This window comes from Xiphophorus hellerii, chromosome 23 (genome assembly GCF_003331165.1).
Source record: "Xiphophorus hellerii strain 12219 chromosome 23, Xiphophorus_hellerii-4.1, whole genome shotgun sequence".
NCBI classification, from domain to species: domain Eukaryota; kingdom Metazoa; phylum Chordata; class Actinopteri; order Cyprinodontiformes; family Poeciliidae; genus Xiphophorus; species Xiphophorus hellerii.
This window is the reverse complement of record NC_045694.1, coordinates 2,878,249-2,900,583: the sequence shown is the minus strand read 5'-3', so window position 1 is coordinate 2,900,583 and position 22,335 is coordinate 2,878,249. Positions and strand designations below refer to the sequence as shown.

The 22,335-nt window shown below is 37.8% G+C and overlaps 1 protein-coding gene across 1 annotated transcript in view; it reads right to left on the bottom strand.

The window, feature by feature from the left end:
* Positions 1 to 4,336: 4,336 nt before the first annotated feature.
* The window catches only part of rxfp1 (relaxin family peptide receptor 1), a 94,350-nt gene continuing 76,351 nt past the window's right edge, over positions 4,337 to 22,335 (bottom strand). The window contains exons 16-18 of the mRNA XM_032555743.1: positions 13,221 to 13,631; positions 12,711 to 12,929; positions 4,337 to 11,282 (exon numbers count right to left, since the gene is read on the bottom strand). Of these exons, the coding sequence (XP_032411634.1) occupies positions 10,855 to 11,282; positions 12,711 to 12,929; positions 13,221 to 13,631 (1,058 nt within the window). The 3' untranslated portion in view covers positions 4,337 to 10,854. The remainder of the gene's footprint in view (positions 11,283 to 12,710; positions 12,930 to 13,220; positions 13,632 to 22,335) is intronic.

Genomic DNA, 22,335 nt, shown 5'->3' with positions numbered 1-22,335 from the left:
CGCAACGTATGAACGTCATACGCTGCGCTGCTGCGTTTCCTTGACACGTAAGAACTGCGCATGTGTAGATCTGTATATACTTCACAGCATACAAAATATGGTTGAGTTTAGAAATCTTCGGATTCAGATTAGTTTTACTTTGGTAAATTTATAACATGACAAAAAAGGAAGCCAAATAAAAGGCTATTTTATGAATCAATAATTTACTAAAAAAAAAAAAAAAAAAAAAGGAATAGGCTAAAACTAAGGCTTTTACTTACTTTCCCTATCTGGTGTGAGCGGGTTTCACACTGTTAATGTTTGTTACCGGACAATGCTTAATGCATGAGCATTATGAAAATTTAAGGCTGAATTAGAAAATTATGGCTTGATAGGGGCTGGAGGTGGAGAATAAATTGTTATGTTTACGTAGTTCCATTTATAGAAACTTTTTTTGTGGGTAGTAGGGATACTTTTTTCACCATGCTTTTTACTTTTACCTAACTAATATTATTCTGAAGTCACTACTACTGTGAATAACTTACTGAATTAAGAGCATTGAGATTTTAGCCAAAAATGTATAAGTTCCAAATCTACAGTTTATGTTAAAATCAGACCAATTTGTACATAAACTTTGTTGTTCTGTCATTCTCTACCTGCTGAGTCTGTTCAGTGAATAAACCATAATCAATATTCATTGTCACTGGTTATTTATTTGTATCATTTTCTTTGTTTTAGAAATTTAAATAGATGAATTTGCACATAACTTTATATTTTTGTTTGTCTGATGGCATTTTAAAATATAAAATGAGATGTTCATTAGTATTAAGTAGCATTTTTACCAAAGACTGTTTCACTAGTAATTTCTTGGAGGGCTATTTTTTTTTTTTTACTTTTGAATGAAATAGATTGAAGTCGTGCTACTTTTAAGAATAATTTTATGGAATTCTACCAACCTTGGCTGGTGGCAATTTTTCTTATTCAAATTATTCAAGTACACATACTTTTGAAAACTTTTCATCTTAAAAATGTTCATTAAAAGTTTAATCAATTGTAAGAACACTAGGAATAATATAACTAATTTTAGTTAGTAAAGTACACTAAAGTAAAAAGGGATTTATAAACACACTTTAAATGGATTGGATAAAAAGACTCATCACTGCAGAGTTTAGCTGAACATAATTGTTTATCTTTACACAGATATGAACTCGAGTGACATCCCATTCTTAATCCATAGGGTTTAATATAATGTCCCCTCTTTTGCAGCTGTTAAAACCTCAGCACTCCACAAGGCTTAGGAGTATGTTTATGGAAATTTCTGATCTTTCTCTTCTAAGAGTTCATTTGTGAGTTCAGACACAGATGTTGGACAAAAGGAAACAGACCCGTTTAATTCATCCCAACGGTGCTTTGTTGGGTTGTGGTCAGGACAGGCCAGTAAAAATCTTTCACAACAAACTGTCTCATCTATATCCTAGGTTCTAGGTTTATGCAGTAGTGTGCAGTTGGAACAGAAAGCTGGCAACCCCAAACTGTTCCCAAAATGGTAGGAGCATAAAACTGTTCCAAATTTCTTGGTCTGAAGGAGTTTCTCTGCCTGGAACTAAGGCTCTGAGCCCAACTCCAGCAAAGAAAGCAGCTATACAAATTATTCCTCTCTGCACCAAACTTTACTGTCACAATGCATTCAACCAAGTGTGGTTTGTCCTTCTAACAATTCCCAAAGTCTAGTTTGTTTACTTGACTGCCAGACAGAAAGGTGAAATTAGTCACTGCACGTCTCTTCTGCTGTGGAGTCCAGCAGCAGTGTGCTTTCCACTGCACTTGGTGATTTAAGGCTTTGATGCTCTTGTTCAGTCACATTCAGTGAAGCTCTCTGTACACAGCTCTGGAACTAATCTGAAGGCCACATGAAGCTTTGAGGTCTGCAGCATTTAATTCTCCAGAAAGTTGCTGATCTCTGTGCACCTCAGCATCCACTCACCCTGTTCTGTTATTTCACTTAGTCTTTTGAAGACATTTCTAAACTACTTGATCATAGACATCAATTAGATCTATGATTTCAATACACAGGATTTACAGCAGATTAATTGGAAGGTTTGGCAAGGAAGACATTTTGATAACACTCATCTTTACAGACAACATAGTTCAGGTTTTACTATATAAAAGTTTCAGATCTGAGCCTAAAAGCCATTATGTGTAGTGAGATCTATTTTTTCCTGGGATTCTGTCTCAGTATTATAGTATACAGTGAACCCTCGCTATATCGCGGTTCACCTTTCACGGTCCCGCTGCTTCACGGATTTGCATCTTGCATTGTGTTCTGCATTCTGATTGGCTAAACAGTCTCTCCGCTTCTTCTCTACCTGTGTGTCAACAACGTTGCGGTTTAATATGTACACGTACGTAAAACAGCTTGCCAAATTTAACATAATCGATGGTGGCATGTCGGTTTATAAGAATCTTTTTGCGCAGAAGAAAAAAGAGCGACAACAACAACCGATAACTATGTTCTTCTCTCGAAAAAAACACATCGGGCTTTAGAAGAAAAAAACCGCTACAGAGCGGAGTCACTATTTGTTCTACTGTACTTTGTTTTGTTTTTTTTTCATTATCATTTTTTATTTTCTCCCGTTGTAATCCAATGACTCAGGTCGCGGTGGGTTGGGGGGGATGCAGAGGGGGGGTGCTGATATACGCAATTCGGGCACAAATCCGCCTTCAGTTCGTATTAAAATATTATTTTACAGTACAGTAGTTATTTGTAAAAAAAAATAAAAAAAATTATACAGTACTTTTTATTTGTTAAACAAATGTTTGGGCCTGTAAAAAGGTTTTGTTCTTTGGTTTCAATATATTATGGAGTATTTCATTGTATAATAATTGTAAAAAAAATTAAGGTTTCTACTTTGCGGATTTCGCCTATCACGGGTTCTTTTTGGAACGTAACCCCCGCGAAAAACGAGAGTTCACTGTAATTTATTTAATAAGAATGTAACTTGCACATAAGTGCAGTTACTTTACAAATTGAAATGCTTTTTAACTATGAAAAGTAATTACTTGCTTTTAAAGCTTGTTATCAGTTTATGCAGCCACTTGTATCTGCTCCACATGATGTTAGCTTCATATGTGAGATTTTACTTTTCCGATAACCTCTTTGTGTTTTCAATTGCAGCAAAGTTCTTAACGTTTTTCATTTTTACATGAGGTAAAACCATATTTTTTAGTAGTAAATGCATTAGATTGTGTCAAAGAAAGATTAAATGAATTACACTATATTTTATTCCACAGTAAGCATGAAAATTACTACTACTAACCTGGCATTCCAATAGTAGCCATTAATTTATGAAATTATATAAAATTTTGTGTTGCTATAGTTGTCCTCAAATGTGGGGTTTGCATTTTGTAATGTTAAACTCTTCAGTTTTTAAATGCTTAAAACAAATTACTGACAGAAAACCTATTTTCATTTATTATCTCTAATTATTCACTCTCAGTGCTGATTTTCATTAAGACATACTGTAAAATGAATTTTTTGGGTCAGCTCAGTAGTGGGACAGATGCCCCGTGGGCTTGACAGCATCTGTGTTCTAATAAAAACTTCCCCTAATTTAACAAGTTATATAATCTACTCAAAACTGCAATCGGAGAAAGCTGCAAAGCATTTGGGATTTTCCATGTTGATAATGTCAACATCGTTTTGAAAAGTCTTGGGGACAAAAAAACGTGATTTAAACTACATATATGTTATCCTGGGGTGAACTGCTTTGAAATGCTGGTTGGAGTACTGCTAGTAAACATGAAGCAATCCCTTCAGTAATAATCTCATGTTGAATGTACTAAATGTTTATGGCTTTCTATTTTTATTCTTCGGTACTTTGTTTTACTTTTGTCAATTTATGTTTCTAAAATACTCTAATCGAAATCCACACTTTACTCCGTTGGTTTAACTCCACATCTTCCTCGTCTTGCATGTAAAGATTTAATTGCCTTTTAATTCTTAATAGAAAAAAGCTATTGATCTCTATGATCTATTAGGGAAGGGGTAGCTTTTATAGTAAAGAAAATTTAAAAAAAGCACATATTTATGCAAAAGATTAAATATCCAAGTTTCTGCTTTTGTGAAAAAGGATTTTTTCAATGTGTCCAAATGTGTCAGAAAGGCTAATAGATTCATATAAATCATCCTACTTTTTCCACATCACTGCACACTTTGTTTCAGCTTCAAAATCCAAAGTTAAATGACCTTTTAGCAGCCTAATATAATTTGTGCTTTGAGGGACGCGTGCTTTCCATTTTAGTAAAGAAGAAGACTGAGAAATCTAAGTCAACACAGAAATAAAAAACAGAAATTCACTTAGGAGTTCACAACTGTATTTTATTTTACAGCACTAGTTATTTTACAAATGCCAGTATGTTACTTCACAGTGTAAAAAATGTGTTGTGATGTTGGGGTTTGTGAGACGAGGTTCGAACCCCCAGACCAGCTGGGGGTTTATCTTAACAGGATGTAAAAAAATGCTTCCTGTGTTGCAACAATTGGCACATAAAACTTATTAATTTCATTCCTGTCCAAAATAAATACATTCCTTGTTGAACACACAGAGACTGTTATATTACATTCAGGAAAATACTTCCAGTAAGTAATAGCATGAAAGGAGAAACACAGCTTTCTGCAAACTGAGCATAAAATATTAGAAATGGCTGCATTGATTATTTTTTAGAAAGTCTTTGAAATGTTTTTCTTATTTCTCTAAAATTGAGAATGAAATGCATTGTGGAGAGCCGGTTCATTCTGAAAAGGGAACTTGACTGAGTGATTTACCCTTTCAGTTGTTTGATAGTACTTTTCAGAGACTGATTGAAGAATCTAATTGTCAAACTAAGCATAATTTTTTAATGAATCATTGACGCATGTCCACTTGCAATTTCTAAACATTTGTTTGTAACAGAATGAACATCTGTAGTTATGATTATTCAAAACACCGAGACAGCCATAAAAGACATGAATAAACAGCAAAAACTCAAAGGACAGAGTCTGTTCATATATACAGTACAAAATGTGTGAAACATATAAGCATGTTTATCTTAGCCATAAACGGGATCATTTCATTAAAAGAAAAAAAATCTTTTTTTGCATTAAAAGTGTGACAAATACACCGGGAATCAGACAAAAGCACAACATTCCTCAATACAAACTGAAAATAATAAAAAATCCCAATTTTCTTCTTTTTTTTTGATGCCACAAATAACATTTTTAGATTGCACATCATAAAGGGAGATGCGCTTTGATTTTCCTACCAATTTTCAGTATATCTGCCTGTTTGACCCAGCTTTAAAGGTAAACAATGAACAGCAGCAGATGAACACAAACTGCTGTGACTTTTGTTTTATTTATAACACCCAACAGAGTTGCAGGATAGAAAATAATGAGATTCTTTATTCTCAGCCTGGCAGAGGTGTGTTGTTAGTACTGTTTGTTGGATGGCTTGCTGACATAAATATAAAATGCATGGTCAACATGTGAAGATATGATTTCCTATTGACTGATAAGGTGCACTCCAAATAAAAACAATAATAACCATAGTATATCAGTGTTGCAGCTGTGATTGGACACCCTAAGTGTGCATGTGTGCTGAGCAGAATTGGAAGAGGTGCAAATTATTGTTTTGTCAGGTTTTGGGTAAATGTGAGCTCTAGATTAGTTCTTTCATAGCAGGATTAGGTAGAAAAATAATATAAATACTGGATAAAACATACCTAACAAGCTCAGCACAATTCTGATTAATGATGTAGATATAATACAGTCATAGCAGAGAAAACAGAGCAGCCGCCATTTTTAGGTCTTGCAGTTTTTATTATCAGGACACACAAATGATCTGATCTTTAAAGGTTCTGAAATGAATTAACTGTGACTTCAAATGTACGATTCCATCGTCGAATTCGTTATTAAACAAAGATAAAACCAAAATAAGAAGGTGTTTGTAAATATAAATATATTCCTACTTCTTACATTTTAAAAGAAAGTTGCAGCCAGTTTATTAATTGATCATCAGGACATGTAGTCACATGTCCTGATAAGAGCAGAACTTTTACTATTCTGGAGCAAACAGGTAATATGGAAAAACATCAGCAAGGATCTTAGAGGAGCCGTTCCTGCTTCCTATCTATCTGGGAAAGGTTTTAAAGGCATTTCTAAACTACTGGAATGACATAATGCAGTAAAATATCACTCACAAGCAGAAACATACAATTGCTAACCTTTCCAGGAGTGGATATCCCATAAAAAACAAGCTCGACGTTTTGAAAATGGCTTAGGCAAAGCGTCTCTCTTCTTTTAAAATACTGCGGCAGCACCAGTTATGTTTGCAAAGTTACATTTAAGTGAACCACAACAATTTCAGAGCAATATTTTATTTGCTTTGTAGTAGATAGACATGGTCCTCTGAAAATATTTTGAGAATTTTTTTAATGTATCAGTGAGCTTAGATTGAATGTTTTTTTTTCTTTAAAAATTGGAATTATTTTCATTTTTATAAAGTCATTTGTCTTAGAACATGATAACTGCATATCACTCTTTTTCTTTAGGAATATCTTGAGAAGTTTAGGAGAAACTTTTGATTTTTAATTGATTTTTGAGCTTTCCTAGAATACTGTTAAATAGCAATATTACATTGTAATTAAGGTCTGAATGTATCTGTAAGGAAGTTGGCAGTATTATTACATACTTGTTGCATGATGGGTTGATGAGGCACCTGACATAATGGGCTAGAAGGGGCAGGCCCAGGGACTTGGAACCCTTTCATAAGTGCTTACAGTTGTAGTTTTATGGCATTAATACCTAAACTGAGTCAGAGAGCAATAATGTCCTCATTAACTGCATTTCATTTCAAATGAAGAAGATCCTGGGGATGGATAAAATCAGAGATGAACTATGGACTCTTCTGCAACGTATATGTTGTCTTCTCTTTGACTCTCTTCCATGTTTTCCTCTCAGTCATTCACTTTTCATTCAAATAAACAGTCAGGCCAAAGCAAAACAGAAGTGGGAAGATAACCTAAAAACACTGTAGTGATTTTTAGCAGAGAAAGCAAGAGCAGGCTTGTGTTAAGTTGGCCTCTATGTCATGCTTTTGAATAGGTTTATGCATCATAAACATGCAGGATCACGGGGCAGATTCTGCCTGTCTATCCGTCATGGGGCGAGAGCCGGAGTACTCCCTGCTCAGGTTATCAGACACAGAACAGCTCATAACGCAAAAAGAGTTGATGGTTTAATTCTGGTTATGTGCAGACAGAAGATCTAAACAAAGACATTTTTTAAAATTTAACCCAAAATACTGATTAGTGTGGACAGAGCCTGAGTTGACTAGGAGCTCCACTGTATGGGTCAAATCTAAGGCCATCTCTCTTCGACAGTTTGGCGGAAATGCAGTCATGAAACTGGAGAATAATCTCAATTATAAAAGCAAACATAACCATGAAAGGCTGTAAATGAAAACAACTAAGGAGCTGTGGAACCTAAAAGAAGCTGCACAGAATCAAATGTTTGCAAACTTCAGTGACTTTAGTAACATTATAAAGAAAAAAAATAGATTTCATCTAATATATTATAAGAAAGCGTAAAAGTCATAAATTAAAAGTGTTTCTGACTTCTTGATGCTTAAGGTAGTTTTATAAGGGACTAAACCATGGGGAGCAAGTTTTTCAAATATGGACAAATGAATGGCCTTTCTGGTTCTTCCTCCATGTATTCAGCTGATGAGCAGGAGCTGTCAGAACTGCTCTCAGAGTATCTGACAGGTTTGAAATGTAAGATGAACAGTTAAAAGCACAGACTTAGACGGCCAAGAGCCTTCAGCTGTGCGGATGGCACTGTGGGTTTTTCAATCATCAGCACAGGTTTGGAGAATGTGTTATTCTCAAAATGTTTCAGAAACAGTCAGGAATGTCAACCTTGGGCTGTTGCTACATTAAATGTCTGGATGGAAGACTGACATCAGAACTTTCCATCTCCAGGACAAAAAGTCACTTCTGTTTAGAGTAAATGTATGTAAAACAATCCAGTACCTTCGCAATTACCAAATCCTACATAAAATAGGAATGCAGCAGACATGTAGCAACCCGAGGCAGCAAAAATGTCATCCATTCAGCAAATAATTTATTTAATTATATATTTTCTGTTAGATAACAGCAGGTGGAATATAGCTGTCATCACAGTGGCTCTTCCAGCAAACAAGTTTAGCTGCCCTGCTTTTGCAATAATGACACTGAAAATCTATTTGCTGTACTTCCTCTTCAGGTGACCTTTCATGTGTGTGAAGCCAGGGTGCCTGTCTTTGCTCAGGCTTCCTGCTGGGAGCAGAAAAAGTGTTTCCACACACTAAGAAAAAAACAGGTCAATTTTTACATCAGTGAATTCAAGGGAAATGTCTCATCTTGAAGAAATAGAGTGCAGCCACAAAAGATGGCAGAAAAAATTAACATCTATGAAATGAAACGGATTTTTTACATCCACAGTGATTCACAAACCCACTTGTGGAGCAACATAAACTCTGCTGATGTGAGGGGGACCCACTTGTGCATGAAAAGCAGTGGCACATGTACATGCTTGGAATAATCACACAGGTTGCCTTAAAGCTAAACATCAGCTTATTTGTATGCTTCTCACATTCGCACCAACAAATCCTCCTCTGTGTCTCCAGGAAACTTATTTTAGATAAACAGAAGGGTTTAAAATTTAGCATCACTCCATCTTGCTTCCATTTTTACCCAAGACTGAGACAGTGGATGTAATTGGAGTATGCTACAATAATCCTGAAGTGCGTAACTTCTCTGTCTGAGTGCTTAAACTAATGGAGGGAAATCTCACAGGACAGGTTTTACAGAACTAATTGTTAAAGTCTGGTAATGGCCTTCTCAGCTGCAGAAGCTTAAAATGTCCGTTCATAAAATGGATTTTTCTACATCAATGAGGCATAGCATTATCACCATCTTTGGGAGTTGATGCCATCACAATTGCTTTAGTATAACCTGGACAAAGCAGGCAGCACTAGTTGTCATTGGAATTAAAATTGCACATTACAATTTCAGAAAAAATTGAATTTGACTACAAGCGCCCCAAAACGCAGCATACAGCCACTGCCAAATATAAGACGCTTGATGTTCCAATGCATGGATAAGACAACAAAGTCTCCTCTGATGGCTGATGATGAGAAAACATAATTCATCAGACCAGGACATCATCTTTCATTGCTCCATAATCCAGTTCTGATACTCATGAGTCTACATGTTGGTGCTGTCAGCAGTGACAGGGATCACTGCAGGTACCCTAACTGGTCGAACAGCTATGCAACCTCAGACACAGTAAATGTGTATCTTGTAGACTTAGTTTGGGTGTTGGGTGCAAATGTTTGGAGTCAGAACATAAATAAGAATAAAGAAATATCAAAACAAAGATGGAGACATAGAGATGGAGAACATTCCGTCTGAGTTGACTGTTTAACCGTTTGGAAATTAAATAAAGAAACTCAGACCTTATGTTCATCAGACGGTGAGACATCTCGATTAGATGTTAAGGAAAACCGAGGCACATTATTATTATTCATTCCTTTTTCTTTCTTTTTGCAAGTCAAGAACCCATAGGAGTAGGTAATGAGAAACAGAAAGCATCTTAACAGCCTAATTATTCTGCTACACATCTCTCTATCTGTGTGCTGCTGCAGTCAACAAAAGCTGCACCACCAGAACCAGAGGCTACAGCAGGGAATGGGAGCTACTTCTGAATCACTAATCTGTTATACAGCAAAGCACAGCGACAATAAACAGAAACGCTTCTGTGAAGCCTTTAAGCCATTACACAGAGACTCAATGCATCACTGGCATCATAACCAGTCACTTTACTTAGTTGGAATATGGTGCGATAATGATTCCTGCCAAACTGCTGTAATGAGCTCACCATTTCTCTCATTTAATTGTAAAAATATTTGAATTTTTAGAAGAACTCTGGGGAATAAGCAGTTTTGGGAAGCAACTAATATGAAATTAAGTCCCTCTTACTTCCGCTGTTCCAATTCTCCATAATCCTCTTTATCAAAGTCCTGCATGTTTAAATAAATGTTTTAAGTTGGATAACTGAAAAGTATGTTCATGTACTGTAAAGTTTATACACACAATGCTTGGTTGAGGTTCCTTTTGCATTAATTTGCTTATATTCAGCACTTGATAAAGCTAGCTTTATTAGCAATGACATTTAGCAGCTTATCCTTGTGGAGGAAGTCAACACTGTCTGCTGGGCAAATGTCAGGGACAAGTGTTCTTCATTATTTTTTGCCTGTAACATTAGATTATGTATTTAAAATCCTTTTTTTATTGGTGTCGAGTGACTTTCTCAGAAACTACATTTTGGATTATTATTAGCTGTAAGGAATGATTAAATAAATAGTATCAAAAAATTGCTTGAAATACACTGTGATTAATTTGCATGACTTTCTTATTCTATATTAAATTGCTGAGATAAATAAACTTTTCAATTACATTCTCATTTACAGAAATGAATCTAACTTGTATTTAAAAAAACAAACTTGTAATTCAGAAGTCTTCATCTATGATTTGTAAGTGAGGTGAGTTCTAGAGAAAATGCAGAATAAAATGTTTAACAAGGTAGTTGTAAATCTTTGATAACTGTGTTTACTGCTAAGCATCATGGATACTACTGGCATGGTTTTTCACTTTAAATGAGAAATCTGTGCACAGATTGTGGCCTAAGTTCCATTGTTAAGGGAATAATTAAAAGAGTTTAGATGAATGGACCTGAAATGTTAATGTGGTTGAGGAGAATTATACAGACATACAAACAGATCAATTCTTAGTCACTCAGAGGAGGTCATTTGTTTGTGTGAAGGTGTGAATATGTGTGAGTGTTTGGGGTACCGTCTTATTCTGCGAGCACACCGATAACACGGCATGCTGCTTCTGCTGTTGTTGTTTCGTGCTCGCATTAAAGTCATTGTATCCTTCATCCGGGTTCTCCACGGGGGTAAGTTTGGCTGCTGTGTCTTTCGCCTCCAGCGGACACCCTGGGGAGACGCCATGGCTGTTTTCCTGGAGGGGCCACATTTCCTGCCAGGTGAGCGACGGATGATGTGGTGGGTGACCGCTGAGCAGGGGCCTTTTCTGTCTGTAGTTTGCCCACACCTGGAGGATTGTTTCTTTGAAAGGCCGCGTGGTTAGCGTGTAGAGGATGGGGTTCAGGGCACTGTTGATGGGGAGAATAAAGATGACGACCCAGGAACTGATGGTACCTGCCAGGAAACAGAGAAAAGAAAGATGGGAGAGCATAAATGTGGAACAACCTAACATGACAAAAATATTCATAAAAAAATCATTTTGATGGCTTTTCATCATTTTTATATTTATAGCAGAAAAACTGAGATAGAAAAGAATCATTGCTGTGATGATGTGCTAAAGGCGGGTGTCAAAAAGAAAGAACTTCTTGAAGCCAATTTCAAGGTGTCAAATGCAAAGTTAAATTTCTTTTAAGTTATATTTGATACATTTTCATAACAACTGAAGGTAATATAGTTACTTGATTGGGCTTTCAGCCTGAAAAATACACAATCTTGGCCCTTTACCAGCAATTCTTTGTGAATGGTGCTGGAAAGTCAGTTTATTTCCCCTTAAATGGGACAATGTTTATGAGGAAAATGAATGTGATTTGAGCAGTAAACCTTGCAACATCTGGCAATGTGATGTGTGTGGTGGCATCTCCTATACTGGAGAAAAGAAAGCTATTTATCATCTCAGTGCACAAAGATATTGAGATGAGTTTTAACCAGTGAGAATCCCATATCTCCATTCTCCGGGACTGAACTCTTATCTTCTAAGAGGTCAATGCTCCCCCAACACAGCAGGGTTTATCAGATTGAGAGCAGAGGTTGGAATGACCAGCTTTCAGTTCTGACCTCCACCCCACTAAACACTTGTAGGATCAGCTTTGGTTTGCCGTTTATGTAGAGGGATAAACACAAGCGACAGCTGCTGGTTGAGAAATGGGATATCATCCCACAGCAGTGTGTAACCGAGCTGGTGACTAGCATAAGGAGATGCCAGACTGTTGTGGTTACATATGTTTCTTACACACACCATCAATGCTCCTGTATGTTGAATTAATGTTGTTAAATTGCCAAAATGACTTGTTTCTCTGAACATCCGTTACCCAGTCCAAAAGACACCAAAAATACATTCCTGAGCAGGATGAGCAGGATAAGCAGTCTGGCATGGATAGAAAGGCATTTGGCTATTTTTTCAGTAGACTACCCAGAAATGCATCGTCCTTACAAATGTGGCACAATTTAAGGGAAAATATACAAGACTGCCAATGATGTAAGCTTTATTTCCAAGAACCTCTGTTCATTCAATATGATTTTGTTCAGGTTGTAACTACACCTGAAATAAACACCAAAAGTGAGGAAAAATTCAAGGAGGCTTGTGAATACAGCTTTTACTAAGAATAGATATTATTATTGCTTTTGAAGGTGATATTTACAGATACACTTTACCCTTGAAATTATTTTGCAAAACTTTTATTTCAGGAACTTAAATTGCCAATTGTTGTTGTCACTAGTGCTAACACGCACCACAAAAAATACTTCAGACACAAGCTGCCAGCCACTTATGTTGTACTGAAAGAGCATATTTAAGTGGACTTTAAGTGGGAATCTTTTCATTACCGGGAATTTCCACTTGCAGCAGTGAAAGGATCTTGAGAACAAAAATGGGGATCCAGCAGAGGGAATCAGTGATGACGATAGAGAAGAACCGCTTGGCGATGGTCACCTCTTTTTTTATGTGGTTGCTGTACTTGGTGGTCTGAGTGCCTGTTCTCTGGATGTTATAGAACATGCTTGCATAGGAGAAGACAATTATGAGGAATGCCACCAAGTTGAGACCTGTTGAGAGAGTACCGAGTTCAGAATTACTTCTGGGGTGTACAGGGTTTCTTAACATTGTAATCGTCAAAGATGATCTGTAGGATTCTTAATCTTGATACAAAATACACAAGTATACTATAAATTTGAATCAGATCTATATGCAGGGGCACATTTATAAACTTATGGGAAACCAAACAAAAAGATGTATGTGTTTCCAAATAGTTATGCGAGTAATATATGTATTAAGTAAAATTGGTTAAAAACATGGTTATGCAATAGGAAAAAGTAAACATGAAAACAAATGCTCACCAAGAAAAATAACAATGGAGTACACATGCGCCCAGGGCGTCTCTGGCTGTTCCGAGTGCAAAGGGAAGCAGACTCCATTGGTGCCATAAAAGTTGCGAAATAAACCCTTGCAGGCCAGAGGCAAAAAGGCGATGACAAATCCAAACACCCATATCCCGAACAGGATACTGACAGTCCGTCGCCAGCCGGGAGTCAGGTAGTGGAAAGGGTAAACAATACAGATGTACTTCTCCAAGGTGAGATACGTGAGGAGCAGCACGGACACTTCGGTAGACAGCATAGCCAAAGAGCCAATGACCTGACACTGAGAGCTGTCCATCCAGGCTTGAGCATGACGATTATATTCGCCACGAAACTTCAGGTCATACGCACCAATCATGAAGAGATAAATACCCATCAGGCCATCAGCACCTGCAAGAAAGAACAACTTACTTTAGAGAGAAACCTGATTAAACTCCTAAATTCTGCCATTTGAGTGGTTCTGTAGTCTTTTTTAGCATTTGCTATCCACTTTTAGGGTGGACTTGCCCAGACCTGGGCATGTTGGCAGCTGTTTTAAAGATCCTTCATCTGCAGACTATGTTCCAGACAGTAGAATAGCAAATTTTCAGAGTCCTTCGAGACCTTGTTAGTTCTCTTACCAGACTCAGACAATCCTCTGCTGCAATCCAGTTTCTGAAGCTTGCTGTTTTGATTGTACCCTGGTGTTAACTGTCCTTTCAACAGTCATTAACACATCACACAAATGACTTTTCCACAAGCACCTAACAGCATGGCTAAACTCAACTAAACTCTAGTTTACACACTTAGAGTGATTTTCCATTAATTTGAGAAACAGCTCTAGTGGGTGGGTGTCAAATAGTTGGGCGATCCCAGAGCCTGAAAAGTGGTGCAAATGGATCTGTATGATACAAACACAATATGGAAGCTATGTCAGTCACTGTTTTGAGTTTTTTTAAATGTTTGATTATTGTAAGAATCTCTCATAATGCAAAGAGTGACTCCACTCCCTAGCCAATCAGTGACCGACAGACTTGACGTGATGTTTTCAACCGGACTCCACATGCTTTGAACCTAAGCAGTAGTAGAAAAACCTTATGACCACATAGAGCCGGGTTCAGCTGTGCTGAGTTGATCCTAGTGGAAAAAGGTTGTAAATGTCTAAAGTTTGAACAGGGCACAGGTCCATCAAAACACTCCTGATTGGTTACCTTAGCCTTTTTTTGTGCTTCTGGTGACCTTTACTCATAGTAATCAGACAACAGGCAGAGAAAGGGCAGGGGGGAAGGCATGCTGGAAGTGTCCCAAGGTCAGCAATGTAATCCTGGACAACTGTGTTGAAGTGGGAATAAATGAGGGGGTGTTCTAATTCATTTCTTTTACAGAAATTTCTTTGATTTTTATTGTTAATGATTACTTTAATTTCTAAGTATTGTTAAAATTGATATTAGATGTCCATACTGCAACTTTCTAACTATAGAGATCACCTGAACATAACCCTCATCCAATGATTTTGAAAAGAATAAAAAATTACATATAGAGTCCACTTGTCTATAAGCAGAAGATGTCCATGTTGTGAGTACTTTGAGGTTTTCTTTTGAGTATTTTCTTTCTAATATATATAATTATTTTACTTTTTATTTTTTCCCCAGTACATCTAATTTTGTAAAAAAAAAAAAAAAAACGAAAACAGAGGCTTTCAGAGGGTGTCCTAAATTTCTCTGTGTTATTTCATACAACTCACCACCTTATCCACTATAAGACTTGCTGAAATGTCAATGACAAAGAAATGGATGCCCTTTCTAGATAATTAGCATTTTTTATTCAGAATAAATTAAAACTGTCAACCTGTTATCTTGCTGAAAAGATCAAAGGATGTATTAGAGTAAGAGAATGTAGTCAGAGCAGAGTCCTTAGTGATTCACAAAAGCTCAAAACTTAAAACTTTCCCATGGAAACTCTCACAGACTGAAGTCAGGAAGGATGAGGTCAGTGTGGAAAGAAGGTCATAAGAAGTCAGTTTTGCAAAGATACTTTAGAATCTTCAGCAGCAGTCTCTACTTATGCTCATGGCATATTTTTAATTTGATTGAAAAACAAAAAAGCAAATAATTAGTCAGAAAAAGTGCAGCTAGGAAAAAGGGCGTTGTTCAGTGGTGGGCTTTGAAGGTTTTACATTAAAAACATACAGAATGTGAGGGTCCATGTACAGCTGCAGGTCTGGCTTCTGTTGTTAGTCACCCATTAATCTTAATTAGTTACTGGTATTATGTCATGTTTCAGAGACACGTTGATTTTCAGTATACCTCCATTCTGCATAAACAAGTATGCAAAAGGACATAAAAAGATGCAAACATATTTGCAAGCCAGGCAAATCAGGTTGCTAATGTTAATGTTTTTTGTATCCAAAATGCAAAACAGGAAAACCATGTTATTCTTGGTCTATACCAAAACAAAATCTAATAATAATAATTGCTTTTGTTTTAATACAAACATTACTTTAATTTTTTTAAAACATGAAGCAGCAGTTTTTGTATTCTGTGTTGAAACTTGTTCTTGTGTTGTTGAGGTTAAATATGAATCCTACTGCACAAAAAGTAAAATAATAAACAATAAGCCCTCTGGGATGTCTGCAGATTCAGCTTGAGTTGAGCTGCTATTCCAAGGAGCAGTCAACATATTAGTATTAATAACTCAGCACATAAGCACATTATCATAGCAAAGAACCAAGGTCTCCTGTGGTAGAAATACTTAATTATATGCAGTGTACCGGTGTCATACAGAGAGTTGACATTTTCTTTAGTACAGGACTATCCATCTGATCAAAAGTGTCTTATTACCTCCCTGGACAATGTTTTCCTCTGTGTTTACTCCTCACTGCCCTTGGCAATTTATTAAAAAGATTTCCTGTCACGATCAAGAAACAAATTACAAATTTACAAGTCATACTCTCTAATAAGTTTATAGATGTCTCGTCAGTCACTTTCTAATGTTCAGATGCACAACAAAAATGACCCTCTGGGAGTAATTCCTTCATTATGTCAGCACACCATAAGCTATCACAGATGACAGCTAAATATCTCCAATAATAGTTGAATACCAAATGATGCAATATTTCAAATGAATGTAAAATCTCACAACAGCAACTTGGTGCCCTGTTCACAAGTGATGTTAAGAACCGGAGATGGACAGACAGATTGGGTCTTTGCCTACAGTAATGTGAGCATCTGTTCTAGTGAAGAAAGAGTTGACCAGATCAGCAAAGCTCTCAATATACCAGTTCCTCAAAGTTCAGACCCTTACTCATGGTCATGAGATATGGAACAAGAATGAAAGATGCAAGTGGCCAAAACAAAAAACTTGCATCCAGACACGGATGAAATCAGTAGAAGGATGGCTGGACAAAGCTGGTTTGTTTCTGCAGAAGGAACCTTGTAGTTACAGGTTCAGACACAGCAACAGACACAGTACACAACCCCACCAAGGAAGAAAAGTAAAGCTGCCAAATACTGCTTGAGAACTGAGAAACAGCTTTGTGTGCCCATATCAGCCTGATCCAGAGCTGAAAACGTCAAGTTCGGAACTGACTTGCTAACCAATAAGATACTGTTAGCCACAGTAGCCACCAACAGACATAGCCAGGGAAATGTCTAAATTCATCTTGCCCATTGCAGCTCTGTTCACAGTAGGTTGTGCCTTTGCACTGACAGCAGCTTAGAATGATCAATGTAAATGTTTTTGCGTATTTTCGCTTTTCTTCAACAGGAAACAGAGATGATAGGAAGATGGAAGGAGCTTCATGAATGTCAGTCCAGGAAGAAAATATGTTGGACACTGACCAAGGTTTGAGACTGGGGTGAAGGTTCGTCTCTTAATGGAGAAACTGCATCGAATATGAAGAAAGTGCCAAAACAAAATGCTGTAGATCAAAACATATCAATGTGTTTGAATGGCCCAGTCAAAGCTCAAACAAAATCCAATAAAAAATTGTAGTAAGACTTGATTGCTGTCATAGGTATGCAAAGCTGGCATATCCTTGAAGACTTGCAGCAGTTATTAAAGCAAGTTATGGGTACACAAAGAATTTAATCTGGGGGTTGATAGAGATGTACACCACCTTCCACAAGCAGCCTTGTGAGCCTATTACGTTGGGCCAAGAGCAACTCAATGTGTAATTATCCACGGAGTTCATGGATGAAATTATGCAGGTCACATTTGACCTGACGCATTAAATATGGCCACTACAGATGGTGAAGCACAGTTTTCTTCTTGTTGCCTCAAGAATAATTATACATCATATTTTTAAGCTCCTCATGCGCTTTCTTAGGGAATAATGTTGATAACTGACCTATTTTCTTTCTCAGGTTCCTCCAAGCAGAGTAGTCTCATTTTTCTTAGATTCAAGTCCCACATGCTCATCCACTGGTGCTGTGTGAAAACTAATTACTCATATATCCTCCATCTGTTGCTGTTCTTCCTGGCATCTGAAAGGCATCAGTCAAAATCTGGAGTTTATATCCAACTGGAAAATGTTACCACTATTGTCATTTTACCCTTTGTTTTGCATAAAATATCACCTGAATACAGTGCCAATACAAATTTTAATGTATTTCTTTTGGATTTTATATGAGTCACCAACACAAAGTAGTCCATAATTGTTAATATGCCTAGTTTTAAACATTTTGTACTAATTAAAATCTGAAAAGTTTAGTGTTTACTTGTATTCAGCTTTTGTTGCAAATTCTCCTGTTATTTGGGATAAGTCTCTACCAGCTTTGCAACTTTGCAAACAAAATATTTTCCCATTCTTTTCAAAATACCTTTAACCTTACTGTCTGTAAAATTTAGATGAAATATATTAACATTTGTGAAATGTAAAAAAAAAAAAAATCTCTCGAATAATTTTGCAAAATTAATCTCATAAAGTTATTAAAAGTGATATATAATACATTTGATTTATTAAATAAATAAAGATCTCAACATTTTATTATTGATTCTATGCAGTATTGAGATGTGAGGATTTAAAGTGGGAAACAACAGAACTGATTTGCTCCGTGCCAGACTGGGATCTCTAGGAGGATCTTGGCTTCAGGTACAAGGACATTTTGTTGACATGTTTTTGTAGAAAAAGAACAAATGTAAAAACCAAACAGGGAAATGTTTTCAGTGAGTAAAAGGTTACAGTCAAAGATGAATGTGGCTGAATAGATGGAAATGTCTTTCAAACCAACTTTTGATCCAGATTTGAATACAGATGGCTCAACACTTGAATGTGTTTATACTTTGCCTGTGAACTTAAATCTGTTCCATCCCTTTATATGCAGATCAGAAGCTCTTTGTGGACATGCTGTGTTTGCATATAGAAGTACACAATCCACTTCTGGTAAAGAGATTAAACCATTTTAAGGCCAGTTATCTCTTTTTTCATCCCTTTAAGCTTCACTTTAGCTTTTTTCAGCCAACTCTAAAGGAATAAAGTTTTAAAGATCAATGTGTTAAAGCAACTAGGCTACAAATGCCTTGAAATGAAAACAAATTCAAACTTGGTTGACACCTTTTATGGTACATTTGTCATGGGTCTATTAAACATTTAGAAAAAAGTTTGTGCCCTTCAATCTAGGGTTTATCACAGTGGCAGCTGTGGCCCCGTGGGGGGTCACCATGAAGAGCTAGGAGGGTCTTAGAAAATTGGAAGTATGAGGACAAAAAATACAAAATGGACAAGTTTCTGAATAGAAAAAAATGAAGCCACCATCCAGCAGCCCGCCTGTGGAGAACACTGCTTCAAAAAACCCTCAGAAATTATGGCCAGCTAAAGTCAGAAAATATGAGGCAACACTTATGCTAAACAAATGTAATAACTATTAATTTTTGAATAAAAGTGTAGAAAAAAAACTTTCTAAAAGTGGCCAGTTTCTTTACATATTTTGTAGTAATGTCTGAGGATTTGCAAAGGGTGTCCCTGGTAAGGAAAGGTTTGGGAAACCCTGCTCTAACCTATAATTTCATAGTTTATTGTATAACTTGAAGGCTGTAACAAATTTTGATTAAAGTAAAACATGTTTTCTATTTATATGGACAGTTTACACAGTGTCACATCCAGCAGCAGATTTGCTCTTCAATCTCAAATATTTCCTGAGAAATAAACCGTCTTTACCATCAACTCCGTTTTCCTCAGTTGTCAGTCTGGAGTTCATTTTAAATGGCCATTTTAAAAAAACATCTATTCTGATTCTCCTCATTAAATCATGAAACACCCAAGGAGTCCTCATCTGATGCTGATAACAAATGCCATTGCATTCATAAGCATTCTGATGAAACCCCGTGTTGAGCTGTGAGCTACCAAAACACAAAAATGTCTTTATTTTTGTAAGGATTCAGGGAACATGTTTAAGAGTTGGGCATGTTACCTCTGCATTGCATCACCTCTTCTTTTAATGAAGCGCTTTAGCCATCTTGAAAATGTCAGGAACAATATGTTGAGTTTTGAATGTGTCGTCATTTTCTCTGTTTTTCTAACAGACTTTAACTTACTGCCATATAGATGTTAGTTTAATAGCCGTCCACCTGGAACACAAAATGTATCTGGCACCGTGTTGCTGTAAAAGTCACCTAGACAACAGCAAACTGCACTGAACTGCATATAATGGTGAGGACTAATGTTGTGCGACATACTCATGTCCACGCATCTTCTCTTCTTGGACTCTCCTGTGCAGTTACTCTGTCTTGTAAGCGTATTTACACCCTTATAAACATTTTTCCCATTTGTCACATTACAACCACATATATCAATGTATTATTGGGAAATTATGGAGCAGATGAACATAGGATATTTGTGAAAATATCCTGTATCCTGAAAAGTGGTGAGTGCAAATGCATTTAGCAACTTTTACTTTGATGTAAATTTATAACATCTATATCCATATTGTACTGTCACAACATAGTTTTAAGTAATCAATAAAAAAATTCTAAACGTTCGATGCTGCAGCTTTGAAAAGACTACAACTTTTCTTTTGTCAGGAAACTGCAGAGTTTTTCTCAGCTCACCATTAGCCAAGCAAAAGGCTCTGGAGACAAATTATATACTTGAAATCACAGATTCAGCTAGAGATTGTACAGTTTATATATGAATATTTCTAGTGCAGAGATGTTGATAAAAAATATGGTTAAATATTTATGTATTGCTTACTTCATTAGACATCAGTACAGAGCTCTTTTTTATGAAACTTGTCTTCAGTTGATTCAGTTATTACCAACTGAATCAAATTGTTGTGTGAAATGTTTGAGCTGATTGATGCGTGGATATATTTTTTACTTTTTTAGGGTAATATATAACTTAATTAGCTTTTTTACTGCCCGGGTGCCAGCTTTCTACCCCCAACTGTTTTCTCACTCCTCTTCCTTCATGCAATATTAACAAGGTCATGTAAAATTATCAAGCCAAAACGTGGTAGAAAATTGGAGCATACGTGCATGGGGGGAAAACATTAAATTTTGATATGTAGAGGGACAGTTTTCACTTACACAGCCTTGGTGGTAGATGTATCCAGAATATATTTAAAAGATTTTGTTGGCATCGAGTTAAAAATAAAACTAATATAAATCTTGGTTTACATTCATGGTTTGAACATTGCATTCATATAAACTTTTTACGACGCATCTCAGCTTTTCTGGAAACATCACTCAACATTTTAATCAAGAGTCCGTATTGATTTATCCATCCATCCATCCATCTTCTTCCGCTTATCCGAGGTCGGGTCGCGGGGGTAGCAGCTTCAGAAGGGAGGCCCAGACTTCCCTCTCCCCAGCCACTTCTTCTAGCTCCTCCGGGGGAATCCCGAGGCGTTCCCAGGCCAGCCGAGAGACATAGTCCCTCCAGCGTGTCCTGGGTCTTCCCCGGGGCCTCCTCCCGGTGGGACGTGCCCGGAACACCTCACCAGGGAGGCGTCCAGGAGGCATCCTGACCAGATGCCCGAGCCACCTCAACTGGCTCCTCTCGATGTGAAGGAGCAGCGGCTCTACTCTGAGTCCCTCCCGGATGACTGAGCTTCTCACCCTATCTCTAAGGGAGAGCCCAGCCACCCTACGGAGAAAACCCATTTCGGCCGCTTGTATCCGCGATCTCGTTCTTTCGGTCATGACCCAAAGCTCATGACCATAGATGAGGGTGGGAACGTAGATCGACCGGTAAATCGAGAGCTTCGCTTTTTGGCTCAGCTCTCTCTTCACCACGACGGACCGGTACAGCGCCCGCTTGACAGCAGACGCTGCGCCAATCCGCCTGTCGATCTCCCGCTCCCTTCTTCCCCCATTCGTGAACAAGATCCCGAGATACTTAAACTCCTCCACTTGGGGCAGGACACCCCCCCTGACCCGGAGAAGGCACTCTACCCTTTTCCGGCTCAAGACCATGGCCTCGGATTTGGAGGCACTGATCCCCATCCCGGCCGCTTCACACTCGGCTGCGAACCGCTCCAGCGAGAGCTGCAGATCACGATCTGATGAAGCCAAAAGGACCACATCGTCTGCGAAAAGCAGAGATGAGATCCTAAGGCCACCAAATCGGATCCCCTCAACACCTTGGCTGCGCCTAGAAATTCTGTCCATGAAAGTGATGAACAGAATCGGTGACAAAGGGCAGCCCTGGCGGAGTCCAACTCTCACCGGAAACGAGCCCGACTTACTGCCGGCAATGCGGACCAGACTCTGACACCGGTCATACAGGGACCTGACAGCCCGTATCAAAGGGCCCGGTACCCCATACTCCCGGAGAACCCCCCACAGGGCTCCCCGAGGGACACGGTCGAACGCCTTCTCCAAGTCCACAAAACACATGTAGACTGGTTGGGCGAACTCCCATGCACCCTCCAGGACCCTGCCGAGGGTGTAGAGCTGGTCCAGTGTTCCACGACCAGGACGAAAACCACACTGCTCTTCCTGAATCCGAGGTTCGACTATCCGACGGACCCTCCTCTCCAGGACCCCTGAATAGACCTTGCCAGGGAGGCTTGCCCTATTGATTTAGCTGATGAAATTATGATTTGAGAAATCCCACCAGTGATTTATCTTTTTCCATTTAGTCATGACAGCGTGAGAAGCATTCAGATTTGTAGTT